The 27915-nt window shown below is 43.8% G+C and overlaps 1 protein-coding gene across 1 annotated transcript in view; it reads right to left on the bottom strand.

Annotated features, from left to right (window-relative positions):
- Positions 1–4982: 4982 nt before the first annotated feature.
- The window catches only part of LOC145399806 (uncharacterized), a 256576-nt gene continuing 233643 nt past the window's right edge, over positions 4983–27915 (bottom strand). The window contains exons 11-13 of the mRNA XM_080272355.1: positions 20962–21010; positions 5353–5472; positions 4983–5083 (exon numbers count right to left, since the gene is read on the bottom strand). Of these exons, the coding sequence (XP_080128481.1) occupies positions 4983–5083; positions 5353–5472; positions 20962–21010 (270 nt within the window). The remainder of the gene's footprint in view (positions 5084–5352; positions 5473–20961; positions 21011–27915) is intronic.

Genomic DNA, 27915 nt, shown 5'->3' with positions numbered 1-27915 from the left:
GTTGTTCGGGAGATGGCTGATCGAGTTGAGCTGAGGGTGTTGCGATGGTCTGGGCATATGGAGAGAATGGATGATAAGCAATTGATGAAAAAGATACCTAGGTCTGATGTGAGAGGCGTAAGGCTGAAAGGAACGAATAGGATGGATGGACAGTGTGAAAAGAGCGATGGATGCGAGAAGGATGTCTGTTGTGCAAGGAAGAGTGGCTGTGGATGACAGAAATGAATGGAGAGAAATTGTGAATCAATAAATGATGACGCAGCCCCAAGGGGATATTCACCCGCATTTGGTCTGATCAGCTGATCAGGTCAGATGCGGGTAAGGGGAATGGGTCTTATGATCTGGCAGGGGTAAACCAGCTCTGCTGTCAGGCCCTGCTGCAGATGTCACTGATTGCACTGTGCGGTTAACCCTCATGCGTTGTGGTGCGGTGAGGATCTATCCCTTCTCCCCTTTGGGGCCAAGATCCGAATGAATGTGTTTGAGTAGATGAGTAAATTGGGAGTGTGTCTTCTTGTCTCGGCTACCTCCCTTTCCTTCGGGGGAAACAGCCTAAGTATATAGATAGATTATGCTGACACTATCAGTATTATCATAAGTTACAAAAGATAAATGATAATGCCCTTGTTATAAAAACACTGGAAAACAGGATCCCTCCAGTGAGCTGGTTAACCCATAGTATGTCTATGGTAAATTAAGTTGTGAAAATAAGGATAGCCACATAAATGCTTTTTCATAAGTTCAGATTTGTCAAAAGTTTGAATCGTCCATGGAAACAAGGGCTTCAGACTTGGGAGGTTGCACTGAATCTATATTTCTGTCTCGGAAGCTAAACTTTATTACATCGCTTAGACATATCTTTCTCAGTTTATATTCATGTCCTCTAGGCACTATCATCATTCACAAAAAGATCCTCTCTGTCCACTTTTTCCAGTCCTCTAACACCTTAACACATCACAGTCATATCTCCTTCCTCTCCTGTCACTTAAGATTGATACTTTCAGCTTCTCTGTCCACTTTTACCAATTCCCTTATTCTTTTAAATGTTGTTGTATTGTGTTGTATTGATCCCTGGTAGCCTCCTTATTCAGTCCCTTATCCCTGAGATCACATTCAATGATCTCATTGTAGGTGTTTTTTGGTCTACCTCTTGCAGCCCTACCTCCAACATTTACACTTCTCACCTTCTGCACCAAATTGTCATCACCCTCTCAACATACCCAATCTATCTCAATCTACCCCTCCTCATCACAACACCAATCCATTCAACTCCCATCCCTCCTCTCAACTCTTCAATCACAATCCTAGCACCCCCCAGGCCTCACATTCAAGGATGCACTACATATTGTATCCATCTAATCACTGTCATTTCTGTTCGTTTAAACGAAGAATATCCTCTTCCTTTACTGCTCAGGTCTCCCAACCATACAGTATTACACTCCTAGTAGATGCTACATACATAGATTCCTTAGCACAGAGGGAGAGTTCTCTCAATGTTAGGATGGCAACAGCTTCCTGAATTTTCTCCAGAACTCCTTACCTTTACTCTAGCCCCACCCCCAAATAACAAAACTCCTCTGCACGCACAAGTCTCCATCAAGATCAATCCTTTAAGGCCTTACAATCTCTACATGCTTTCCCCGACACATCACACACAATCAGCATTACTTTGCAGCCTACCTCTAATGCCACTACCTGTCTTATGCACCTGCCTGTCACAAACATTGTACAGGATGAAGTTACTTCCCACACCCATATGGCAAACTGCACATGGTTACACTCCCTCTACTTTGACACCACCAGCCCTAGATATCATCACTTTTGTTTTATCAGCATTTACTCTCAAACCCTTGTGTCTCATTCCGTCTCTCCACTTCTTAAATCCCTAGTTCGCCTCCCTTTCATTCTCTGCAATCAACACCAAGTCATCTGCATCCAACATCTCCCATGGGAATCCATTTCTGAAGTCATGTGAGAGAGCTTCAAGCACCATCACAAACAATATGGGGCTCAAGCCTGACTCCTGATGCATGCCTATATTCACTGCAAATCCATCACTCAAATCTCCATTCACTTCATTATCGAATCTCCTTTCTCCATGTCTTTCTCAATTATGGTTGATAATGTAAATTTCTGTAACTTCTATGTGGTCATGACTGTTATGGGTTTCTGATGACATTCATTCATTCATTTAAAATCTAATCAAGTGTTGCCCTATGAGAAGCATAGAAGCCTGGGGCTAGGCAAGTTGGTCCTGAAATTTAAGAAGAGACTGACCAGCCTCACTCATCCGAGTGGCATTACGTGAGCAATAAACCCCAACCATACATTGGATATAAGCCTGCACCGGCTCAATCTGATTGGAGCACTGTAATTACCCACTAAACCATCAGGCACCATATACTGTACTTATAAATTTTAACTGCATGGTAATAGTACTGTTGGAGGCTCTTGGTAGTGAAATGGCTGTGTTATATTAACAGCTAATGGTAGGAGACAAAGTACCATAAGTACTTAAAGCATAGGCCTAATCTGTATTGTAAGAGGTGATTAAATGTTGTATGTGAAGATAACTGAAAACAGTCTTTGAACAGTAAGCTGTTAAATTTTGCAAAGAGATGGTTCTGCAACAACCTTGCTACATTTAGATAATCAAAGTGTAAAAAGAACCTCTTATGGAGAATACAGTATAAATCTGGGCCTAGAGTTATTCAGTATTTGCCTTCTTTGACTTTTGGGACACATTACAATACTACCAGTGTTAAAGCAATATAAAAAGTTGTGGTGGCACAAGTAGTAATGTACTAGTCTCACAACTGTGCCTTGAGTCTATGGGTTCAAACCCAAGCCATGGTGGACTTTCTAAAGTGGGTGCTGATTACCCGCGTGCAAGCGCAATAAGCGAAGCGAACAAGCGGAGTGAAACAATGTTTACATTCAGTTGAGAAATGAGTGGCCCAACATGACCCGGTCCGGCCCAACATGACACTGTCGGACTGCTATGGTTTTCAGAGGCTAATAGCTTTTCTACTGTGAGACAGAGAGAAGATTCTATCAGCATGTAGTAGATACATTCAGTAAATATTGTTTTTAAGTAAATATTCTCATGAGACTAAAGAAACCCCTTGGAATCCCAGCTTCCTAAGGGAATATACTAAGAGCTTCAACTGACATGCTCCACTATGAAATCAATTTAAAGCACTATGAAAGTGATACATGCGAGGTATGAGTTGTTTTTCACTGTCATATGTTGATTGCCTGTGCATATGTGTGTGTGTGTGTGTGTGTGTGTGTGTGTGTGTGTGTGTGTGAGTGAGAGAGAGAGAGAGAGAGAGAGAGAGAGAGAGAGAGAGAGAGAGAGAGAGAGAACATGGAAGTAAATATTTTAGCTCAATTATTCTTCTGTTATTGTTCAACTACCTCGCCAGAAATGTTGAAAGTTTACACAAGATGTAATTATGATGATCAGCATATGTACAAATGCTAGCTTGCTTGTCATGCGCTCACAAAGCGCACTTTACTGGTAATACAGTATACTCTTTCATGTGCTTGAATATATTCATATCCTATTGGTTTGATCAGTGACATTCAGACTAAACACAAAATCACTGCCATTGCAGACTCAGACCTTCATATGCATCACCATTCCAAAATAGACAGCCTTTTCCCAGTCATACCTCACCAGCATCTTTCCCCCTGAGGAGGTATGGTGCTGCATTGCACCTAATATGGACTGATACAGATACATGATAAAACACTAAACCAACAACAGTGAATATATAAAGTATGAAAATAGTAAAAACACATAAGATACAAATATGATTAGCTTGAAAGAATCTTGAGAACAAAGCCTGTTATTCTTCTTTGATTTTGCATTTGTAAGTGGCCATGAGAATATTAGTGAGACTGCAATAAGCATCTACACTCACACATCACTGAATAATAATATACTTTTATGCTATTCCCATTTGCTACTGTATCTGTTCCTTTTTCTGAAGCAATGCCATTATCCCTTGGATGCTTCGTGGAATTTTTCAACAAGGATGCTGACAATTAATGTATGCAGCGTAGTTCAGCAGTAGTCGTCAACTGCTCCAACCCATCGAAATTTCATTTTCCGTGTGTGAAAAGACATTGCGAAGCTATTTTATGTGCCATCAGAATACAGATAAAAAAAAAAACATTTCAAATTTAAGAGCTTACTGTAGTGCAAGAATACATATGTTGCAAGCAATCACATACCTACCATGGAAAAGGAAGAGATGACTGGAAGGGTTTCCTTATTCCATTATTTCATGTCCCAGAAGAGGTACATGAGCCTTCCCTTAGATACCCCCAGCCAAAGTGTGTGCTGCAAACACTGGAGGAGGAGGAAGATTGTAATATGGTGCTGTAGCTGCTCCAACATGTGGTATTATGGTAGATGGGAAATGCCATGATTTTTGCTACTGCTCTCTATAGCCTATTAACTTTCACTGCTACAACATTACATAATATATGCAGATAAAAACTGAGCATGGGCCAGGTGCTTATGTGAAGGGAACTGAGAAAGTGGCAAAATGGATGGATATTCACACAGGATATATGCAAACTGCTGTAAATAAGTCTGGCTGAGATACACTTAAAATATGGATGTTTGGAAAAATTTTTGACAAAAACAGTTTCAAACATAGTTCAAGGTACAACATACATGAACTGGTGATGGAGATTTGTGTCAAAGAACACTTGAGAATTCATCAGTTATAAGAACATGGGTAAGATCATTGGGAAAGATACAAATACTATATAAATATGTGTTATAGTGAGAGACAAGCATGTAACTGCAAGCAAAACTGAATATGTACGGTATAAATAGATGTATAGTTTTGGACATGTATGAATAATAGTACCATACTTATGTGACACGAGTAATAAACAGATCACAGATGCCCCTCTAAATATGATTATTACCACCAGGATAAGTTCCATTGTTGCTGCAGACACTAGTTTCCAGTGAGACTTGAGCAGGAAATGTGCGGGTCATGGTGGGGAGTCTGTAATCCCTCCTCTCCCAATGGCTCTCCAGACACTGAGAGGATAGGGTCTGTAACACATGTTTATGCCACTTAGTATACCTTAAACAAATATGACTGGTAGTGTATATGAGGAATACACAGAATTTTCAAAAATGTCATACATGTCACCAATTTTCACAAGTACAGTATAATACTGTACTGCCAAATACTTTGCACTATACACATGCATGCATGAAAAAATGAAAATATACAGTAAATAAATTCCAAATTTTTGAAACAGAATCTGCTCATGTGTTATGAACATGGAACTCATGTTCTTATATAAAATGTGGTATACCATTGAGTATAACAGTGGAGGGTGAATTTGGATCAAGAGCAGTAGTGATGGCTGCCTGGGAGGATCCTGTTTCTCCATCACTCAGCAGATCTTCTTCTTTAACATTCTCACCAATACCACCTGGAGAGAAAAAAAAAAAGTAATAATGACTGCAGCTTGTACAGTTGCTTATGTACTGTAGTATTATGAAGCTGCCTTTTCCTCTCCTTTTAATCTCCCCATTTGCAGACTCAAAAAGGCTTAGTGTCTGAGGAGCTAAGTATCTACAGTGGCCTAGATTGGATTCCTCTACTACCTAATCACTCTGGCAGAAAACTAAATCATACCAGAAAAATGCCCAGGCATTCAAAAACCCTTTGGTTTGATATACCACTCATCTGTCTATGCCTTCCAGATATAATGACAAGCTCAATGCATAAGGTGCAAGTGCAGTGTTTTTCACTCTTAATACTGAGGCTGTCTTTGAAATTGGGACAATAAGGATGTCAAGAACGGAAGGTATCCCAAATAAGCATAAAATGGTATTTTAAAGCTTTAGTTGTTCTGGCATTTGCTTAACCCATGTCGCTGGCGCAGCAGATACAGGAAGAATAAGGTGTTTTCATGAGCTAATTTGACCTCTTATATTTAACCAAAAGTGTTTACCTCTTAGTCACACAAACTTCAGTCTTTCCAATAACCTTTGGAAGAAACTAAAGGTCCATATGTGGTTCACAACCAGAGGGAGAGTGAGTTAATGAAGAGGAATTTTGTGCAGCTGGAGAACACAGGTTGTCCAGGTGGGGACCAGGCAGTGTTGCTATACAGTGGCCGCCATACCATGTGTGGCAAGTTTGGGAGGTGACTTCCATTCTTTATAACACTAAAAAGCATATTATTCACTAACTTTCAAGTATAGGACACTTGTTGCATTGTAGTGATAAGGACATATCCTACATGAGTAATTTCACAAGCACTAATGATGCCAAGTGAGCATAAATCCAGATGTACTTGAGGTGATAACACAATGTTTTCCTTATAATTTTTGCATTTATTCACTAAATATATCACCTATTATTATGTCATTTACAAGGTATTGAAGTAACTGAGTTGAAGGGAAAAATATAGAAATTGACCACCAAAAGCGTTGTTTATTTACTTCTTTTTTCTATCACTTATTATTACAGTAGCTATGCACTTACATGGGAACTCTGTCACTGTAAGTACTTATCTTTGGTCTTATAACTATAAAAATCCAGAATTACTTCATAACAAGCATCACTTTCACTTTCGCTAGCATATAGTGCACTGCGCTGTCAAGCACCATTGTCTCCATACTCACCGTTACACTAATTAAGGTATATAATTTCATATTATCATCATCATCATCATCATCATCCAGAACTCCTCTCCCACCCTAGGGTAGGCTGAGGAGTAGCAACATCCAGACAGTCCAAGTCTGCCCAATCCAATGGGCCACACTTCTATTCACTCATAATTCAAGCCCTAGGAATCCGGGCTCTAACTGATAAGCCAAAACCTTTCACCACATTCTGTAGCTTAACATAAACGTATCCGACAGAGTCAATCCGAAAGCTGTCATATTAAAAAGGGGTGTCATATCCCTGATCATGCACTTCTTCTCACAACATTCATCCAGCCAGCTTGATCTCTTGTAAGTTCCCTAGCCTCACCGACTTCCATTCCTTTCTTCCACACACACTGATCCACCATATCCCTCCACCATCTCCTTGGTCTACCTCACCTCCTCCCTCCTTCAAATTTGCTCAGATATACTTTTTTCACCACTCTAATGTTATCCATTCTCTCCACATGATCATACCATCTCAGTACACTCTCTTTGATTCTGGTGTCCACAGACTTCCTCACTCAGCATCTTTCACGAATCACATTATTCCGTATCCTATCCACTCTGTGTACTCCTTGTACATTCCTCAGCAGTTCCATCTCCACTGCTCTCACTCTTGACTTTTAATTTTCATGCCACACCATAGAGGCCATCCCTTACAGGATTAAGGCATGTGGCAACAGATAGACAGATAGACCACAGTCTCACATCCATATGTTAAAGTTGGCACTAACACTCCTTCATGTAAGCCTTGCACAGCTGCAACACTCAAGCCTCCATTCCTTATCATAGCACCAGCTACTTTCCTTCCTTGTGTAAATCTACTTTCCGCTCTTGTACATTTTCCTCTCTTTTCTATCACTGTACTGAGGTATTTGAACTCCCTCACCAATTCCAGTCTTTTCCATTCACTGTAACATCACACTAGCAGTCAACTTCTCTCTCGATTACCATCACTTTACTCTTTTCTACATTTACTCTCATGGCATGACACTCACAGATTTCAGCAAAACTCTGCGCTTGTCTACTAAGTTCTTGTACGGTATTTGCAAGTACCATATTTGCCGGTGTATATGACCGACCTGTGTATAATACTTCTCCCACTATTTCCACACAAAATATGGGTTTAGAGGTATACTCTGCACTTAAGACATGCCCAAACTCTTTAGACACTGGGAGCTTGTTGTCCCAGTAACTTCAATCCTTTATCACTCTTCTCACTGACCAGTGAGCTGGTACTCTTACCACCTTGCTAAGCAACACAGCCTTTGGTTAGGCTTTACTTTAAACCAGTATCTTCTATGGGTTTTACAGGCAATTTAGGCTGCATGTGCCATCTCCAGTATCACGATGGATTATCCATCTATCCATCATGCCAATCCTATGCTGCCCCATGAGAAGCGTAGGAGCCCAGAGCTAAGCAAGTTGTCCTGACGTTTAAGATGTGAATGACCAGCCTCACTCATCCTTGATTGGCATAACGTGAGCAATAAACCACAACCACCCCTTGGATATAAATCTACACAGGCTCAATCCAACTGGAGTGCTTTAATTACCCACTAAACCACCAGGTGCCATAATTTGGATATATGGTTACCACCCAGCATAGTAAATGGTGTCCTGGTGTACAGGAAACCATTTGGCTTGTCACTCAGTGTAGAGTCACTCACGATGGATCATACTGTACATTTAATATTCGAATATAAACTCATACTGTATTAAAAAAAAACATGTTATTGTGAATTTTATACAGCAAGTTAAAGGAAAGTTACATTTTATTAAAGTCAACACATCACCTGTCAGTGATTAAAAATCTTCAAAATCAGTATCATCCACATCTGATATCATCAGTTCATCAACTTTATCCTGGATAAAAATTTGCAGTTCTTCGTTGTAAGGATCAAACTTTGTATTCAAAGATGTAGCTTCAGCATCAGTTTCATCTTCCTCATCCACCCACAAAATGTCATCTTCTATGCCATCCAATGAACTGGATATTCCACATTTCTTGAAAGAGTTGATGACTATTTCCATAAAAATATCATTCCGTGCCTTAATAAAATCACAGCTCATCCAGACCTGAAGCATGCATATTCCCACCACTTGCATACGACTTTGGTGGAGGCGCTCACCATCCACTCACTCAGTGTAGTGCTACTTTGGGTGTCTGCCCTTTCCTCTCTTCCTTCCTTCCTCTTCCATCTTTCTTTCCTTCATTCTTTCCTCTTCCTTCTGCCTACAGGTGACTTTACACTCCCTCTTTTCTGACTTTCTTTCCTTCATTTTTACCTCATCCTTCTGCCTATAGGTGACTCTACACTTAATGACATGCCAAATGATTTCCTGTACATCAGGAAACCATTAACAGTACATTCCCCTAGTACGCAAGTATATGGGCGGCAGAGGACGGCGCTTATTAGGAATTCATGTACTCCATCCATCCATCCATCATCCAATCCTATGTTGCCCCATGAGAAGCGTAGGAGCCCAGGGCTGGGAAAGTTGGTCCTGGCATTTAAGATGAGAGTGACAAGCCTCACTCATCCCTGAGTGGCATTACGTGTGCAATAAACCCCAACTACCCCTTGGATATAAACCTTTACCGGCTCAATCCGACTGGAGCACCTTTAATACCCACTAAACCACCAGGAGCCAAAATTTGGTTATATGGTTACCACCCAGCATAGTAAATGGTTTCCTGGTGTACAGGAAACTATTTGGCTTGTCACTCAGTGTAGAATCACTCACACGCAGAAGGAAGAGGAAAGAATGAAGGAAAGACACAAGAGGGAGTGTAAAGTCACCTGCAGGCAGAAGAAAGAGGAAAGAATGAAGGAAAGAAAGACAGAAGAGGATGGATGGAAATGAGGATGGAGGAGAGGAAAGGGCAGACACCCGAATTTAGAATAAATAAACTTAGGGGAAAAATTACATATGGGTGGCACCCCCCTTCATGGGCAACCCTTGAGACTCCTTTCAGACCTAAGTATTGTACTGTACAAGGAAACTATCTAAGACATATTACCTAAGACAAAGGAAACTAACAATATGGCTTTACTAATCAACAAGGATTTGGCTTAACTATACCAACAAGAATATGGCTGCTCAACGTAACCCAATAAGACAACGGGCTTGATGGAGGTAAGAAGGGGATCCAAGGCAGGATGAGGCACCTATCGTGCATCTCCTGCATCACCCACCACACCACCTAACACACCACCTTCCTCACCACTCTCACCACCAGCACTTTCGACACTTCCACTACCTAATGCACTCACTTCATTCATAAACCCTTCAAAGTCTATTTCTGACACCTTAGACATTGCATCATCCTCTTGTTCCTTCTCAGGATATGGCTCTTCTTTGTTGAAGGGAGTGATTCCTCACTTTCTTCAAGCTGAAGGAAATGGGTGATGAGGGTTTGCTTCTGTCTGTTTACTTCCTGGTTGTGCTTGGCTGTGTAGAAGCGGAAGGTTCTGTCCAGTGAAGTCATCACCTCCACCACTCGCAACTGAGAGCATTCGATGTTCTTGAATCTTCCTTGAATTTAGAATTTATCAAAGGCACACAGTACCCGGCTGAACTCCATCATGGGCAAATCTTCATTCTCCATCATTGGTGTTGCTGGCTTTTCTGCGGAGATCTCCTGCTCTGCGTCGGCCTCGTCCACTCGCTGCATGACTTCCTGGGGTTCCTGCTCCACTGCTGCCGAATGTAAGCCCCTGATCTTCTCCACCGTGATGGCCTGAAACCCATGCACAGTTTGTGCAGCTGTGAGAGTGGCTGTCTCGGCAGCAGTCTTGGACTGAAAGCTGCTTCCCGGTGCGATTTCACACAGGTGCGGTACAAAGAGGCACCAAGCATGGTTAATTGTTGCAGCAGTTATATCTGCCCAAGAGGATAACAGGCATGTGATGACATCCTTGAGGTTGAATGACTGCCAGAAAGCCATAACAGTCTTAACAGGAGTTGAAGCTAGTGGAGCGGGTGCTGTGCGTGGAGCGGGTGAAGTGGGTGAAGCGGGTAGTGAGTCCAAACCATCCTTGGTGTCCATGACATCATTTCCAGCTGTGTCCAAGTCAAGGATTGCCTGGAGTTCCTCATAGCTGTCGGTCTTGCTGTGGAGATGATTGTGGAGGCGTTGGTGGTATAGCTGCTGTACCATTGCAATTAACTCCTGGTCTAGCAGCTGGATGAAAGAGGTTGTTCTGGGTGGCAAAAAAACAATCTTGCATTTCTTGCTGAGTCTGCTAGCCAGGTTGGATGACTTGGGGCATTGTCGAGGACAAGGAGCACCTTGAAGGCGATGCCAAGTTCCTGGGATTTAGCCTTGGTGTCAGGGATTAAATGCCGCAACATCCACTTGGAAATGATGCTGCTCCTCATCCAGCCACTGCAGTTGCTGTACTAGTACACCCCCACTATCATCCATGCAGTGAAGATTCTTGTAACATCTGAAGTGTGCTGCGGTATGAACCACAACAGGCCGCATCTTGTGTGAGCCTGATAAGTTCATGGCAAACATGATTGTTATCCTGCTCATGTCCATTTTTCTCCCTCAGGGCTGGTGCTGCTGCTTACTGATATAAGTAGACTTTGGCACAGCTTTATACTATAGGGCCGTTTCATCTATGTTGTAAATTTGGTGCTTGCTGTAGCCACCCTTGTCGATTATCCCTTCAGGATGGCAAGATAGTCCCTAGGAGCCATTTCATCTGCAGATGCACGCTCGCCAGTAAGGCGAATGTCACGTAGCTCCTTCCTCTTCAAGAACCAGCATAACCATCCCATGGAGGCTTTAAAGGGTTTTGTGACACCAAGCTTCACAGATGCAGCTTTGTAGAAAATTTTGGCCTGGTCCCTGATGTAGCGCCTGTTCAGTGGAGCTCCTTCCTTCACCTTCCACAGGATGTATGTTGCCAGGTACCACTCCATGAGAATTATTGCCCGCTTGGTTAGCCTGCTTCTCCTGTCCAGTGTCACCGTCCCATACATCTTAACAGTCTTCTTTATGGCCTCCTTGTTCGCCCATATTGTTCGCACCGTTGATTCCGCCAAGCTGAGTTCCTTCCGAATAGTGGTGTTACCCTTCCCACTCTCTTTCTTCCAAATGACTTCCATCTTCATGGCATGGGTGCTGCACTTCTTCCTTCTCGAGGACAGGGCAGACATCCTGGCTCACAAAACAATATCCTCACAGTAGACGAGAACGTTGCTGAAACAGCGAGTGTACCCTCTGTTCACGTGTGTTTCCTCTGCTGAGCCTCTCTCACCACCCTCCATGCGGCGCATTTGGGCATCACATGACAAGTGCGCATCATCGACATCACAAGGTGGCCAGAGCGAAGGCAACCATTTTTCATGTCCTGGGGTGGCAATGTCGCGTACTCGGGATAACCCCAGATTTGGGCCACTCTTCGCTGCCCGTCTCGCTTACAGTGAGGTTAATTTGCGTACAATGAAAAAGTACACTAAAATTTGAAAAAGATAGGTCCTCACGTACAATGAGAATCGCGTACTCTGAACTCATGTACTAGGGGGATGTACTGTACTATGCTGGGTAGTAACCATGTAACCAAATTATGGCACCTAGTGGTTTAGTGGGTAATTAAGACACTCCAGTTGGATTAAGCCTGTTTTGGTTTATATCCAAGGGTTGGTTGGGGTTTACAGCTCATGTTATGCCACTCAGGGATGAATGAAGCTGGTCACTCTCATGTTACATGTCAGGACTGACTTGCCTGACCCCGGGCTCCTTCGCTCCTCATGGGGCAACATAGGATTGGATGATGAATGGATGGATGGAATCATCCACTCGTTCCACTGCTCGTGAATATGGTTTTTGTATGGTTTATTCAGACAGACATCAAGCAGTTCTAGGACTGAAGTTAATCCACCAGGAATAACAGCAATGTCACTGTTGTTTATCACTGCTGGTAATTAGCCCTGCTTCAGATCTGGGAACCCTGTGCTCAGTGGTAAACAACCAGGACAGTCGCTCCTGGACCAAGTCACACGCTAGTGTTAATGACATGGGCTCAACAGGTTACTCATCTTTCTTATGTCCTCATGGCTGTATCCATGGAGATATTTTTTTATAATAATTTGCCTTCATATAGAAAACAAGTTGTGTTTGATGATGATGTTTGCAATTTCAAAAGTTTCTGACAGTAAATGTACTATATTCAGGGAAACAAGTGTCAAGGTGAGTGTTTGGAGATGTTCCCTATCGTGCCTATGGATCCGGTAACCACAGGGGGTAGGGGTTAGGATTTTATACCTAATGTTTAGGGCAACCCTCAATTTCTGGGCATTTTTTAATGAGGTTCAAGAGTCGCCCTATACATCGGCAAATACAGTAGTGCTGTATCATCAGCATACAACAAATTTGAGATATTCCATCCATCACCATTCATTACCAATGCCATCCTTCTCTCCATTCCTCATGTATTTACTTCTCTCATCAGCCGTGGCTCAGTGGGTTAGAGAGCTCCGCTCTGACTGAAGAGTCGGAGTATCGAATCCACCCAAGGGTCATTGGTAGACATCAGGAAGGGCATCCAGTCATAAAATGCTACACGCTTCAATCCAAAGTCCTCTATCCAGGGGCAATGCCTTAGTCCTTCAGGGATACCTGGTGTACCGTAAAACATTTTTTTTTTTTTTTTTTTTTAATCACCCCATCCATCTATATATTGAACAACCATGGAGACATCACACAACCTTGTTGCACACCCACAGTGATTGTGAACCATTCACTTAGATGCCCATTTACGCTTACACATGCCTCAATACCATCATAAAAACTCGATGGCACCTAGCAGCTTACCATCTACACCATGCATGAGCAAAACCTTCCACAATCTTTCTGTCTCCTTTGTCGTATGCTTTTTCCAGATCCATAAATGCCATAAACACCTTATAGTCCTTCTCACAAACCTTCCCCACTATCTGTCTCACTGCAAATATATGATCCACACATCCTCTGCCACTTCCAAAGCCATCCTGTTTATCACTCACTAGGACTTCTGATATCTCTCTTACTTTCTCAATAATAACTCTTCTATATACCTTCCATACCATCCATCCATCATCCAAGCCTATGTCGCCCAATGAGGAGTGTAGGAACCCAGGGCTAGGCAAGATGGTCCTGACATATAAGATGGGAGTAACCAGCCTCACTCATCCCTGAATGGCATTACTTGAGCAATAAACCCAAACCACCCCTTGGATATAAACCTATACCGGCTTAATCTGACTGGAGCACCTTAATTACCCACTAAACCACCAGGTGCCACGATTTGGTTATATGGTTGCCACCTAGCTCAGTAAATGGTTTCCTGGTGTACAGGGAACCATTTCGCATGTCACTCAGTGTAGAATCACCCATAGGCAGAAGGAAGAGGAAGGAAAGAAAGACAGAAGAGGGAGTGTAAAGTCAGCAGAAGAAAGAGGAAAGAATGAAGAAAAGAAAGACAGGAGAGGATGGCAAGAAGAGAGGAAAGGGCAAACACCCAAAGTAGCACTACATTGAGTGAGTGGATAGTGAGTGCTACCACACTCAATAAAGTTACGCCATGATAATTCCTGCACTCACTTCGCTCACCTTTATTTCTATACAGGGGTACAATCACGGCCTTTTTCCACTCTTTCCACTATACTTAATCATCTCTGCATACACCTTATCAACCCCAGCTGCTTTCCAATTTTTCGGCCGCTTCACAGCATTCTCCACCAGTGCGAGTGTTACGTTTCCTGGCGCTGCATTCCTTCTCTGCACACCCCCCAAAACAATCACTTTTACAGCAACTCTGTTCTCTCTATTCCCGTTCATCAGGCTTTCAAAATATTCTTTCCATCAGGTCCTGACTTCATCCCCATGGGTTAGAAATGTACTACTTACATCCTTCACACTCTCACATTTTTTTCCGCTTTCACTTCTACATTTCTGCACCTCTTTCCAGAATAACTACCTATTTTCAGAGTCATTTGCATTCATTTTTCTTCTTAGATCATTTACCTCATTCTTTTTCCTTTTCACTACTCTCTTTACCTACTTCCTGATTTCAATATATTCATATCTTATTTCAAATGAACCCGTGTCCTGTATCCACTCCAGCCACTTCCTCTTTTTCCTCCACTGCTCTCTCAACCTCTTCATCCCACCATGCCTTACCTATCTGCTTTGTTGTTACTCTTGCCACACCACACACCACTTTAGCATTCCTAACTAAGAAATTCCTTATATGCATTCCACAGGCTGTCCAGATCCATTTAATTCCAATTCACTGATTCCAACTCCTCCCCTCTCTGGTTCTGTATTCATCTACCATTTCTCTGAGCCTCAGCTTCTCGACTTTCAGTCTTTCTCCCTGACTGCTCCTCTCTCTCCTGGTTCACCCCACTCCTCTCAGCTTGATCTTGCATACCACAATCATATGATCTGACAGACCTCCACGTCGTCCTTTCATGGCCCTCGTATCAGCAACCATTCCAAGCATCGACCTCTCTACGAGCACATAATCAATCAGGCTCCTTTCAACACGATTCTCATTCCCTCTATACCATGTACAGTAATCCCTGTACTATCTGGACGCCCACTTTCTGGACATCCCAACTTACCTGACATAATCGTCCTGGGATCCAATATTCCCAAAATGGTCCGAAAACCGCAAAAAATTTGAAAAAAAATCCAACTTTTTCCCGCCCGTAATTTGAACTTGGCGCGGGACAGCTTTGTTTTGGTGCGTCATTCCTCCGATGTCCGCTAGAGCGCCCCTGCATCCTCTCCACTTTCTGCCCGTCTCTTGTCGTGAGTGAACGCTCGTTGTCATGGCTGCCCAGTTGCTCGCTTTTTTGGTGGTGCCTTACCTGCTGCAGGAACTCCTACTGCTCTTGTGCCTCTCCTTCGTGTGTGTGATGATGGCCCTGCCGCCTGAGAAGAGGAAGAGAGTAGTTTTGATTCTGGAGAAGAAGAGGGAGATATTGGAGAAAGTAGATGCGGGATGGTCTTCGTCACACGTCCTTCGTGAGTTGAACCTGGCCCGATCTACTTTATTTGATATTAAGAGATCCCGAAACAAACTCATGCAGTACACGGCTGACTTCTCGTTGAAAAGCAAATGCAGCGTGGAGAGGAAGATGATGTTTACTCCCAAGTTTGCTGAAGTCGACCGCTCCACGTTGATTTGGTATCGACAGCAACGTGCTGCTGGTGTGATGGTACGTGGTATGGAGCTGAAGGCTGCTGCTGAGAAGTTCGCAAGGCTTCACGACGCCCAAGACTTCAAGGCATCCGAGGGTTGGCTCTTCGCGTTCAAGTTACGACATGGCCTTACCAACCTTAAGTCTCATGGTGAAGCTTTGGATGCTAACGAGGATGGAGTAGAGGAGTTTCGGCACAAGGTGAAGGGCTTGAAAGACAGGGAGGGTCTCACTCTCGGTCAAGTCTACAACGCTGACGAAACTGGTTTATTCTATCGCTCTTTGCCTACGAACACTCTAGCAGAGGAGACGGAGAAGTATGTACCTGGCCACAAGCTCTCCAAGCAAAGGCTATCTGCTTTGTGTTGTGCTAATGCTAACGGCATGCACCGGCTTAAGCCCGTTATTGTTGGCTGTGCAAAGCAGCCTCGGTGTCTTCATGGGGTGATGGATGTCCTTCCTGTCATCTGGTACCATTCCTTGAAGGCATGGTTCACAGCCCACATCTTCAAAGACTGGTTCCACCGCCATTTCGTCAAGAAGGTCATACATTACCAGACGGAGAAACTGGGAATCCCACGCGACCAGGTAAAGGCCCTCCTTCTCCTCGACAATGCACCTGCCCACCCGTGTGACAAGGACTTGGTGGCTGAGAATGACCGCATTAGGTGCATGTTTCTGCCACCTAATACTACTGCTCTCATCCAACCAACGGACCAAGGAGTGATCGTGGCAACGAAGCGGCTATACTGACGGAAGTTCCTGGATGAGGTGATGATTGTTCTCGAGGATGAGGACGAGTGCAGGGAGGGATGGGACACGCGAGGCCAGTGGACTTCGACGTGGATGACTTCCATGCACATCTACGTGCGCATGGGGACGATGTTGATGTGGACGAAGTGCGTGAGTGGTTGGATGACGACGAGGGTGATCCTGGGTATCAGACCCTGTCTGATATCGAGATCGCACCTTCAGTTGCAGGTGTCAGTACCCAGCTTGAAGATTCTGACAAGGACGGCGACGATGATGCGGACTCCTCTCAGCATGACACTACTCCAGCCATCCCCAAGCTGAGCGCACTCCGGGAACACCTAGAGTTCGTTCTTGACTACCTGGAACACCCGGACTGCGACAGGGAGATGGGACCCTTGGGACTTGTGGAGGAAGTGTGTGCTTTCAGGCAGAGCATCATCAATCATCAGAATTGTCGTTCCTTGCGTCAATCAACGATTGACAGCTTTTTCAGGCCCGTGATCCCCGCTGTGCCCAGCCCTGGCTCCACTCCGTTGCCTTCCCAAGACAGGCCCTCATGCTCCAAGCCACAGCCCAACACATCAGCCACGGTGGAGTCACCGCTCAAAGTGAGTTTGCGTCTATCTTCTGAGTCATCTGAGGTGGGTACGCCATCACCACGACCCAGCGACGCACCCCTAGGTCACCTCCCAGTGATACTCTCAGACTCTGACAGTGATTAAATGGCAAGAACTTCTCCACTAGACCACACGGGAATTTAGTGTTGTGCAGTGAAAGAAAAACAGTGCATACAGTATTGTTAAGAAATTTGAAATTTGAGTGAAAAGACAAACAATTTTTGGACTGTAAATAACATAAATTAACTTGAGTGTGTTTTGTTTACAAAATGGTTTTATGAGTGGAAAGACTTAAAGTGCAGAGTGCAACACTTATTAAGTTACAATGGAGCATAAGTAAGACAAGAGTGCGCAGTGTGAAGAGAATGGACTTCTGAGTGCTAATGACTAAGTTAAGTGCAAGACTTCATGAACAGTGTACTGTAAGTGCTTCAGGAAATCCTTCTTACTCTCAGAGTCTGAGAGGAGGCGGTTATTCATCGTGATGGCCATGGACTTGCTGTAAGTGCGCAGAATGTTTCATACTGTACTGTACTGTATTTTCCATACTGTACTTACCTCTAACACCTCATTTCACTCTTTTATGTCCCTTATTGGTGTGAATATGTAGTGTCTTAGGTGCTATGCATGTGCAGTAGGGAGGTGTTTTTCTGAGTTAGGCTGGGTTAGGGTTCATAACTACCAGTCCAGGAGCCAGGGACTTGTAAGTACCCAGAATGTTTAATATTGTATAAACCTACCTCAAAAACCTCATTTTATGGTTCTTTTGCATTTATTTCAGTCTTTTATGTCACTTATTGGTGTGATTTGGGTCTTAAATAGGTGCTATGCATGTCCAGAGGGAGTTGTATAGGTGTTTTTCTGAGTTAGGGTCCATAAGTACAAGTCCAGGAGGCTGGTGCCCACTATCTGGACAGGACCACTTTCCGGACATGCCTTTGGGTCTATTACATCGGATAGTGGAGGGATTACTGTATATTTATGTGCATCTCTGTGTCTGAAATACAAGTGACAAATGCACAACCTCCTTTCCTGACACATCCTTCAGTTGCTTCCCATTATCATATTCTCCTGGTACTCCATTACAACCCATTATGTCAACCTCAGGACCATTGTCTACTCTTCCATTCATGTCACACATTACGATCACTTTATAGCTCCTGGGCATTTCTCCCACTGCTTCATCCAACTCATCCCAAAAGCTGTCTTTCTCTCTCTCCTGTCATCACACGGTGCATATGCTACAATCACTGCCACTTTCATCTTCTCAAACTTGAACTTGACATACATACATCTCAAGCTGACACATTTGTAATCTTTCACTCCACTCTGCCACACTTCGTTCATCAACAAAGCAACTCCTTCCTTGCATCTTCCTCGCCCATTCATGCCTGACCTTACACACTTTACAACTTTGAACCCTCCCACTCCCCCACTTCACACCCTCATCTTTGTTTCACACAATGCCATCAGGGCATATCTTGCACTCTTGAACACATTCACCACTTCCACCCTCTTGGACTCCTCATTCACACCTCTCACATTCCACATGGCAATATGAATCTGCCCATTTGGTTGGGGCCCTGGGCAGGTACTGTTCCCTCTGAGGCTTGTGCATACTAAAACTAGTTATTTAAATATATGTAAATTACTTCCCAAACCATTCAGAGGTGTGGTATGCTCAGAAGCACTCTGGGCATCACATTCATTTATGCTGGTGTGTAGTGCACTGCAATTTCATTCACCATTATTTCCATATCATCATCATCATCATCTGGACCTCCTTTCCCACTCTAGGGAAGGGTGAGGAGTAGCAACATCCATCTCCATATTATTACGAATTATACATTTTCTTAAATACTAAAACAGGGTACTGTATTTACACATATGTACTTTACCATATTTCCTGAACCAATCACAGTTGGATATGCTCAGAAGCACTCTCAGAGCATCACTTTTACTTTCGTTTGTGTGTAGTGGACTTTGTTGTCAATGGCCACTTTCTCTTTATTCACTAGTACACTAATTTTATATTTTTGTACTAACTAAACCAGGATAAATACCCATATTTACACTTTTCTGACACTCAGAAGTGTTCCGAGATGTGGTAGGTAGGTGGATCTGAGCACCAAAACCAATCATGTTTATCACTGCCTTGTTCTCATCATTCGTATTCATCACCGTATCAAAATGTTCCTTCCATCTGCTCCTTACTTCACTTTCATACATTAATATTTTTGCACTCTTATCCATCACATTTTCACCCTTTTCCCTATTCTCATTTTTACATTTATTTCAACTCTGCAAAAGTTTCCTTGTTTTAGGGAATTCTTTTTTCTTTATATTGGTGATCATCATTTATACATTCCCTCCTTTTAAATCACACTCTTTTTTGCATCCATCCAAGCCACTACAAGTACTTTCAATTATCTTTTGATTTCAACATCCCATCAATTTTTTTTTTTTTTTTTCCCATTCCTAACCAAACACTCCCTGGATGCATTCCACAAGCTTTTCAATTCCATATTTTTCCCAATTCACTTACCTCACATACTCAAAATTCATGCTCATCTGCCACTGCTTTGATTCTCAGATTTATACTTTCAATCTTTCATTCTGTATACTCCTCTTTCCCTTTCCACCAAGCTCTCCTTAGTTTCATCTTGCATACCACCATCATGCAATTATACAAATCTCTGTTTTGACTTTTTTTTTTTTTTTTTTTTTTTTTTTTGGGGGGGGGGGGCTCCTTCATATTCCTTCCCACATTCTCTCTCTGGTCTCCGTAAACCATGTGTATTTCTATGTACCTTTGTGTCTGAAATATGAGTTATCAATTCATACCGGTATCTTAATGTCCAAAATAGTTTCTTCAGCTTTTGCCCACTCTCCCACAGCACTTCAAAATGACCAAGTATATAATGATAGACACAGCCAGTGATAATTCAGCCTTTCACATTTTCCAACACAAACACCCTGTAGTTCCTAGGCATCCATCCTATCACCCCATCCACCTGGTCTAAAAAAAACTGTCCTTCTCCTCCTTACCTCTATCATTACAACAATATAAGTGATACAGTATACAATATTACTATAAGTGGTACAGTATATAGGTGGCAGGTGGGGGCGCTCACCATCCACTCACTCAAAGTAGTGCTGCTCTAGGGTGTCTGCCCTTTCCTCTCCTCCCTCCTTTCCTTCCTTCCTCTTCTGTCTTTCTTTACTTCATTCTCTCATCATCCTTCTGCCTGCGGGTGACTTTACACTCCTTCATTCTTTCCTCTTCTTTTGCCTATGGGTGATTCTACACTGACTGATAAGCCAAATGGTTTCCTGTACACCAGGAAACTATTTACTGCACTGGGTGGCTACCACATAACCAAATTATGGCACCTGGTGGTTTAGTGGGCAATTGCAGCACTCCAATCGGACTAAGCTGGTGAAGGTTTATATCCATGGGGTGGCTGGGGTTACTGCTCACATAATGCCACTCAGGGATGAGTGAGGCTGGTCACTCTCATCTTAAATGTCAGGACCAACATGCCTAGCCCAAGGCTCCTGTGCTCCTCATGGGGCAAGGTAGGATTGGATGATGGATGGATGGATGGATACATTATATCACAATAACATTTGGATTCAAATGAACTTGCTGTCTAACAATCTCTCAGCTTCTATCTGTTGTCTTACCTTGATGAAGCTCTCTAGTGACATCAGGTAGGTGCAATGAGAGGGAGTCCTGCAAAATAACAAAGGTTAGTCTCATATTTCACCATGTAGTTCATCTCAGTCAGTATGGTAATTACTATCACATGATAAAACATGTAAACATTGTATTTTATCTTCATCTGTCCTTTATTTCTATTTGCAAGGTACTAAAATGTGAGAAATAAAATTATTTGATCACTATTGCCATCAACCTAACTCTATTACCCACTATTATACAGCATGGGTAGAGTCAAGGAACAAGAAAACATGAGCACTTACTGACTTCAAACTCACTGAGGACCAATATGCCTTATCCATGGGATACTGTAGGTACTGAAATCCCACTACCCAATTCTCTTACAACCTCTCTATCCATTTTCTAATCCTAATTAGGACTTTCAAATGCATATTTTCTCACTTGTTGATCGCTACTCCAAGATACATGAAGTTGTGTACCATTTCAAGTGATCCTCCCTTCACCTGCACCCTCAAGCTCATGTATCTTCTGATACAGATGTACATAAGGTTCTGAACAACTTTACAAAGATCTACTTCCCTATTAACCCTCTTGTGCATGCATAAGTTTCAGGAAGTTTCCCGGCACATGATTTTACTCGGCTGACCACCAGTGTGCCGCTGAAAACATGTATTCTCGCCTTACTTTTGCCACTCAAACCTCAATATAATGCCATGAAACCTATATCTTATTCGTCAGTGTTTGTTCTAGCTGATAAGCACAAAAAAAACAAAAAAAAAACAGGAAAACATGAATAAAACTACATTAGGCGGCCCTGAATAAACATTTTGCAACATCAATTTCACTTCCCAACATCACCATTCGAATGCTTTCCATCATACAGAAAAATGTTATTAGAAGTTTTGACAGAGAATTTCATCAGCTTTCTAATGAGCTTTGTTGCGTTGTGATATGACAGGTAGTTTTTGAGAAAATAGCCAAAAACTGAGAGCCATAAAAAAAAAAAAAATTGTACAGGGAGCTTTCCTGAAAAGTTTTCTTGCACACCTTATGCTTTTATTTCATAATATTGTGTAGAATTTCATGAGCTTTCTCATGGCCCAAACAGATTTTTGATACGCCTCATAGTTTTCGAGTAAATCCCAAAAAAAGACTGGGTACTCACAGCCGTGTGTCACTTTCATCGTGCACGCACAGCAAACGCTATATTCCCGCCTACGTAACAATGACTTTTGATCAGAGATATTACATTGTTATGTCCTGTACATATATACAGAATTTACTGCTCTTTATCATGGTTCTTAGAGGAAATCGATATGTCCAATAATTTTTGAGTAACTGGCTGATAAAGTGAGATTACTCCTAGTGCTTTCGACTTTTACCGCAAGCGAGAAAAAAAGCACTCCGTTCCCCCGCCTTTCCTACAAAATGTACTCCCAAAGGCTTATATTTTGGCAATGAACCTACGTATAATTTACTGCTCTTTATCATGGTTCTTACAGGAAGTTGATATGTCCAATAGTTTTCAAGTAATAGGATGACAAAGCTAGATTACTCTTCCGATCGCTACCTAGTTTTACCGCATTAAAAAAAAAAAAAAAAAAAAAAAAAAAAAAAAGTCTTCCCCTCCCTTTACCTGAAGAATATGCTCCCAAAGCCTTTTTTCTTTTTTTTTCCTTTTATGTACAGACTATAAAATCTCCAAGGGTTGTTTTTGTAGTGTTATAACCTACTAGACATGAACACTACTTTGTTCTAGTTACTGCTAATGAAGCTGTACTTTCTGTCATATGTGTAATATGTAGGAGAAAATGGTTATTTGTGTGAAAAATATAGGGTATTGATAACAGGTCAATATACATATCAACAAAATTCGGAATACTCACTTCCTCCAGGGGTGTTGAAGGGCCTGAAGGACCTTGTGGGATTTGAAGATGAGGAGTTATGTAGTGTGTGTGTGTGTGTGTGTGTGTGTGTGTACGCTCCACTAGGGAATACTTCGCTCGGTACGGTACCATTCGAAGCATTCACCCATACAAAGCAGCACATCACAAACAGGACACATGTGACTTGTGTCCCTCCTCATCTTCGCCAGGGCACACAGGGTGCACCGGAGCCTCCTCCGGTTGGGGATCCTCTCCCGTCGATGGCCCAGTGAGTGATCCAACCGCACTTTGTCGTTGATGACTCTACGACGCTTGGATGGATGTCCTCCTGGTCTTCCCTGGTCCTGTCATTCTGGAGAAGCAGCTGAAAGCTGGGCATGGCAGCGGCAGCAGGTTCTTCCAATGGACCAGGAACTGCTGCTGGTCGTCTCAGCATCTGTTCTGGTCCTGCAGGCGATGGTGGCGCTGGCTCCTGTGCTGGTCCTCTTCCTGGAGATGGTGGTGTTGGCACCTGTGCTGGTGCTGGTCTAGGAGACGGTGGTGATGGCACATGTGCTGGTGCTGCTGCAGGTGCCGCAAGTGCCAGAGATCCTGTTGGCCATCGGGTTGGAAGGTCAGGGGCATGGTGGATGACATGCCCTGATATCGGGCCACTCTGCTTCATCAAAGTGGAGGAGCTTGTCCCCTATCTCCTCCACAAAGTCCAGCAGACTGACTGCATTTCTTGTACAGGGCGAATGCACTGAACATGGCCATCTGGATGAAATAGAATGTTATCTTCTTGGTCCATTTCACAGTCTGCCGCTGGATGAGGTATTACTGGACCACCTGGTCGAATTGGTCCACCCCACCCATGTATCAATTATAGTCCTCCACCATGAGAGGCTTGTCCACGATCTTCCGCACATAGGTTGTCCTCCCGTCAGGACACCCGGCCATCCCTCGAACCTGCTTCAGGACGGTGCTTGTGTTGTGGAAGGTGGAGACCATGTTGATGATGCGCTTGTCCTTCCACAGCAACACCATCACGTTGTCCTTATGCATCGCTGCCATGCCCCCCTCTAGCAGGTTCTTGGTCCTGGCGATGTCCTGCAGCCACTTTGGTGCTCCTCTTGCCAGGCGTAGGGTCCCACACACATAGTTTCTTGCACTGAAGAGGCGTTTGCACAGGGATACAGAGTTATAATAGTTGTCCACGTAAACTTTGTATCCCTGATCCTTCAGCGGCTCTCCGAGGCTCCAAACTGTGGTCTCCAGCACCTTCGTCTGCCCTGTATACACCTCAAAATTCCAGATGTACCCCAAGGAAGCCTCAGCCAGGATATAAAACTTGATGAAATACTTTGAGGGCTTCATGGGGTTGTACAGTGCTCGTCAAAAGTATTCAGCGTTGTCCGCTGGGCGCGCAATACTTATGGCCCAAAAAGAATCACCCATTTTTGGGGGTAAGAATTGAGCCACAAGTTTGAGCTCCGAGCATGACGTCACGGTAGCCTGAGGCCTTCCGACGCGCTGGTTGGTTCCTGCCTCAGTCGCCCACGGGCTGCCTGAGAGAGAGGAACTCTGCCGAGTGTCCCTCTCAAATTGCGCCATTTTTTACCAAGTGTCCCGCAGTGTTTTGGCCTTCAAAACTTTGTTATGGCACCTACCCGTGAACTATCGAGTGAAATCATATCCCAGATCATTGCTCTAAAGGAGGCAGGCCACCAGACAAAGGAAATTAGTGAATTGGTTGGTGTGGCACGATCGACAGTGCGTCGTTGGTGTGCGCGGTTTCGGGAGGAAAACAGTGGTGAAGTTCCCACAAAGAAACCGAGGTCTGGTAGGCCTAGGAAAACTTCCCCAAGGTTTGTTAATGTTTTAAAACGTGCAGTGGAGTTTAATCCTCGTGTGAGTGCAAGGAAAATTAAGGAGAGCAACCCGGAAGTGTTTGGTGAGGTGTCAGTGAGAACAGTGTCTCGTAGGGTGCATGAGCTTGGTTACACAAGTCACAGGCCTGTGAAAAAGCCTCTTCTCTCTAGCAGCCAGAGAATTCGTAGGCTTGCCTTTGCTAATAAATATCTAAATTGGGGTGAGGAGCAATGGTTGTCAGTGTTGTGGTCTGATGAGGCAACGTTTAGTGTTACCTGTAACAGAGGAGCACGTGTGTATCGACGCAAAGGTAGTGACCCACTTGACCCACGGTATGTAGAAAGCACAGTTAAACATCCTGATTCACTCATGGTATGGGGTTGTTTCTCCAGGAAGGGTTTGGGGAAGCTTGTTGTACTTCCCAAGAACCTCAGAGTAAATCAGGATGTTTACCTGGAGCTTCTGTGTGATCATTTGCCAGACTCCTTTGAGCTAACAGGTGCACAAGTGTTTCAGCAGGATGGTGCACCTGTTCACAGGGCCAAATCGGTCACCAACTGGCTTCGTGACTGCGAGGTATCATTCATGACAGACTGGCCAGGAAATAGCCCAGACCTCAACCCGATTGAAAACCTCTGGTACCTCGTAAAGAAGAGTCTCCAAGGGAAGGACGTGAGCTCTCTGCCTAAGCTGGAAGCCGCCATTCGTGACTCCTGGGACAAAATACCCCTCCAGCACCTCAGGAGCCTCGCCCTTTCACTTCCAAGACGTCTCAGGTCCGTGAAGAAATGTAAAGGCTACCCTACGAAGCACTAAAGGTAAATAAAATGCATTATTTATATGTTTTTTCAATGTTGAAAGGTTTGTTTCTCAGGAGGGATGCAGGGCGCTCCATACTTCTAACGAGCACTGTAGACGCGGAAGCTTAGGCATCCCTTCCATGCCAGCGAACCCTCGACCAGACTGAGGTGCTCCTTGGGTAAGTAGGTTTCCTGGAACCGCTGAAGGAGGTACTCCATCATCGTGCGAACCCTGATGAGCCTGTCGCAATTGTCCTGGGATATAGCAAGTGAGATGAAGGTGTGGAAGTGTTTCAGGATGGCCCTGTAACGCCTCCCATTCATCACTTGGTGGAAAAGGGGGTAGTTATGGAGACGGGATCTCCTCCAGTAATGCCTGATGGTCAGCATATTCACCAGCCCATGAAGAAGTACAGCCCCAGGAACCTGGCCATCTCCTCTTCATTGCAGATGAACCATGGGTCCACCACAGTCCCCAGGAATGACTTGTAGCTGTTGGTCTTGCAGGTGAAATACATCAACAACTCCCTGGTGAAAAACAGCTGGAAGAACTGGAGAGGTGTTGTTGGTGGATCCACCCTCATTCCTGGGAATCCTGTGAAGGGCCCATTAGCTGGTGTGAATGGAACACTGCTCCACCCTGGATCCTCCGCGGCAACACCTTCCGCAGTGGTGGCAGTGGGTCGGCGTACTGACACCCTTCGGACTCCTCGGACACCCCTTGGCCGCCCCCCATAGCCAGGCCATGGACCACGCTGGCCTCATCGAGGTGGTGAAGGTTCCGACGATGAGGATGATAGGACTGTCTCCTGCTGCTGCCAAACATCGGGGGAGATGAATGCTGTCGGAGACAGTGCCCTTGTCGACCGGGCAGGGGACGACGACACAGTCACATCCTGCACCAGTTGCGCCGCAGAAACTGCGCTGCGTGCAAGTGCCAGTGTCACGTAACTAGGCCCTGCTACTGGTGACAAGGGCTTGGCCAAGGGAGAACTGGAGGCTAGAGGTGGAGAGACCGCGATGGCTGCTGGAGAGAGGTCCAAGCAAAGGTGATGCCTGTCATCCAAGTGAAGACGATGGCTGGGCTGATAGTCCTGACACTGGTGGTGGTGGTGTCTGCTCCTGTCGTGGTAGGGGTGGGGGCAAAGCCGCCTGAGGGGAATGACGTTGGACATCGTCCCAGACCTCCTCACCTGACACATTGCTCAGCTCCTCATCCTCCTTGCTCTTGGTCTCCTCCTCGAAGAGAACCTTCTGCCACTCATCAGAAGACAAACCCCTCTTCTCCATTGTGGCATGCACTGACACACAGGAAGTCTGGTATGAGCTTTTTAGGTTCTCAGCTGAAAAACAAGACATATTATTCACTATCATGCAACACCTTCCACTGAGAGTAGCACTACACAAGTGATGTTATTATCTTTCCGTAAGGCCAATCGCTGCACCATTTACAAACAGTTCACATAAGCGATAACTTTTCAGTGTCTCTGCAAGGTGTATTACCTGTCCACTTTCGTCTGTGGGTGTGTGCTAAATATATATACTGTATATATATATATATATATATATATATATGTATATTACATATATATATATATATATATATATATATATATATATATATATATATATATTTATATATATATATATATGTATATATTTATATATATATATATATATATATATATATATATATATATATATATATATATATTCCCTCCTTCCCCCAAGGTTCCCCCAACACATGGAAATATCTCTCGACGAGCACTCGTGACACATATCACAAACTTCACAAACATTTTATTATAAATCATACATGATCAACAATTTTCGTAGCAAGGTAAAGTACCTATTCACTGATGTTCGTCATTGCCCGGAGTCCTTACATCATCTTCACACCTGCCGCTAAGGTATCGCTGACATACGCTACGCACCCACATCCCACAACGAACACTCGTGACACATATCATAAACATTTTATATAAATCATAAATAATCAACAAATGTCTTAGCACGCTACAGTACCTGTCCACTGACGTCCGTCGTTGCCCGGCGTCCTTACATCACCTACATGCCTGCCGCTAAGGTATCGCTGACATACGCTACGCACCCACAATATCCCACAACGAACACTCGCTGCACATTTCACGTTCATTGTACATAAAGTATAACTTCTCACTAAATGTCTTAGCAAGTTACAGTACCTGTTCAATGACGTCCGTTGTTGCCCGGCATCCTTCGTCCCCACACACCTGCCGCTAAGGTATTGTTAACCTAAGCTACGCACCCACAATATCCCACAACGAACACTCGCTGCACATTTCATGTTCATTGTACATAAAGTATAACTTCTCATTAAATGCCTTAGCAAGATACAGTATCTGTTCATTGACGTCTGTCTTTGCCCGGCGTCCTTACATCA

The sequence above is a fragment of the Coenobita brevimanus genome, chromosome 50 (genome assembly GCF_032717465.1).
Source record: "Coenobita brevimanus isolate Jiangsu-jjx chromosome 50, ASM3271746v2, whole genome shotgun sequence".
Lineage (NCBI taxonomy): Eukaryota > Metazoa > Arthropoda > Malacostraca > Decapoda > Coenobitidae > Coenobita > Coenobita brevimanus.
The sequence above is the reverse complement of the archived record's forward strand: the minus strand, read 5'-3'. Positions and strand labels throughout refer to the sequence as shown.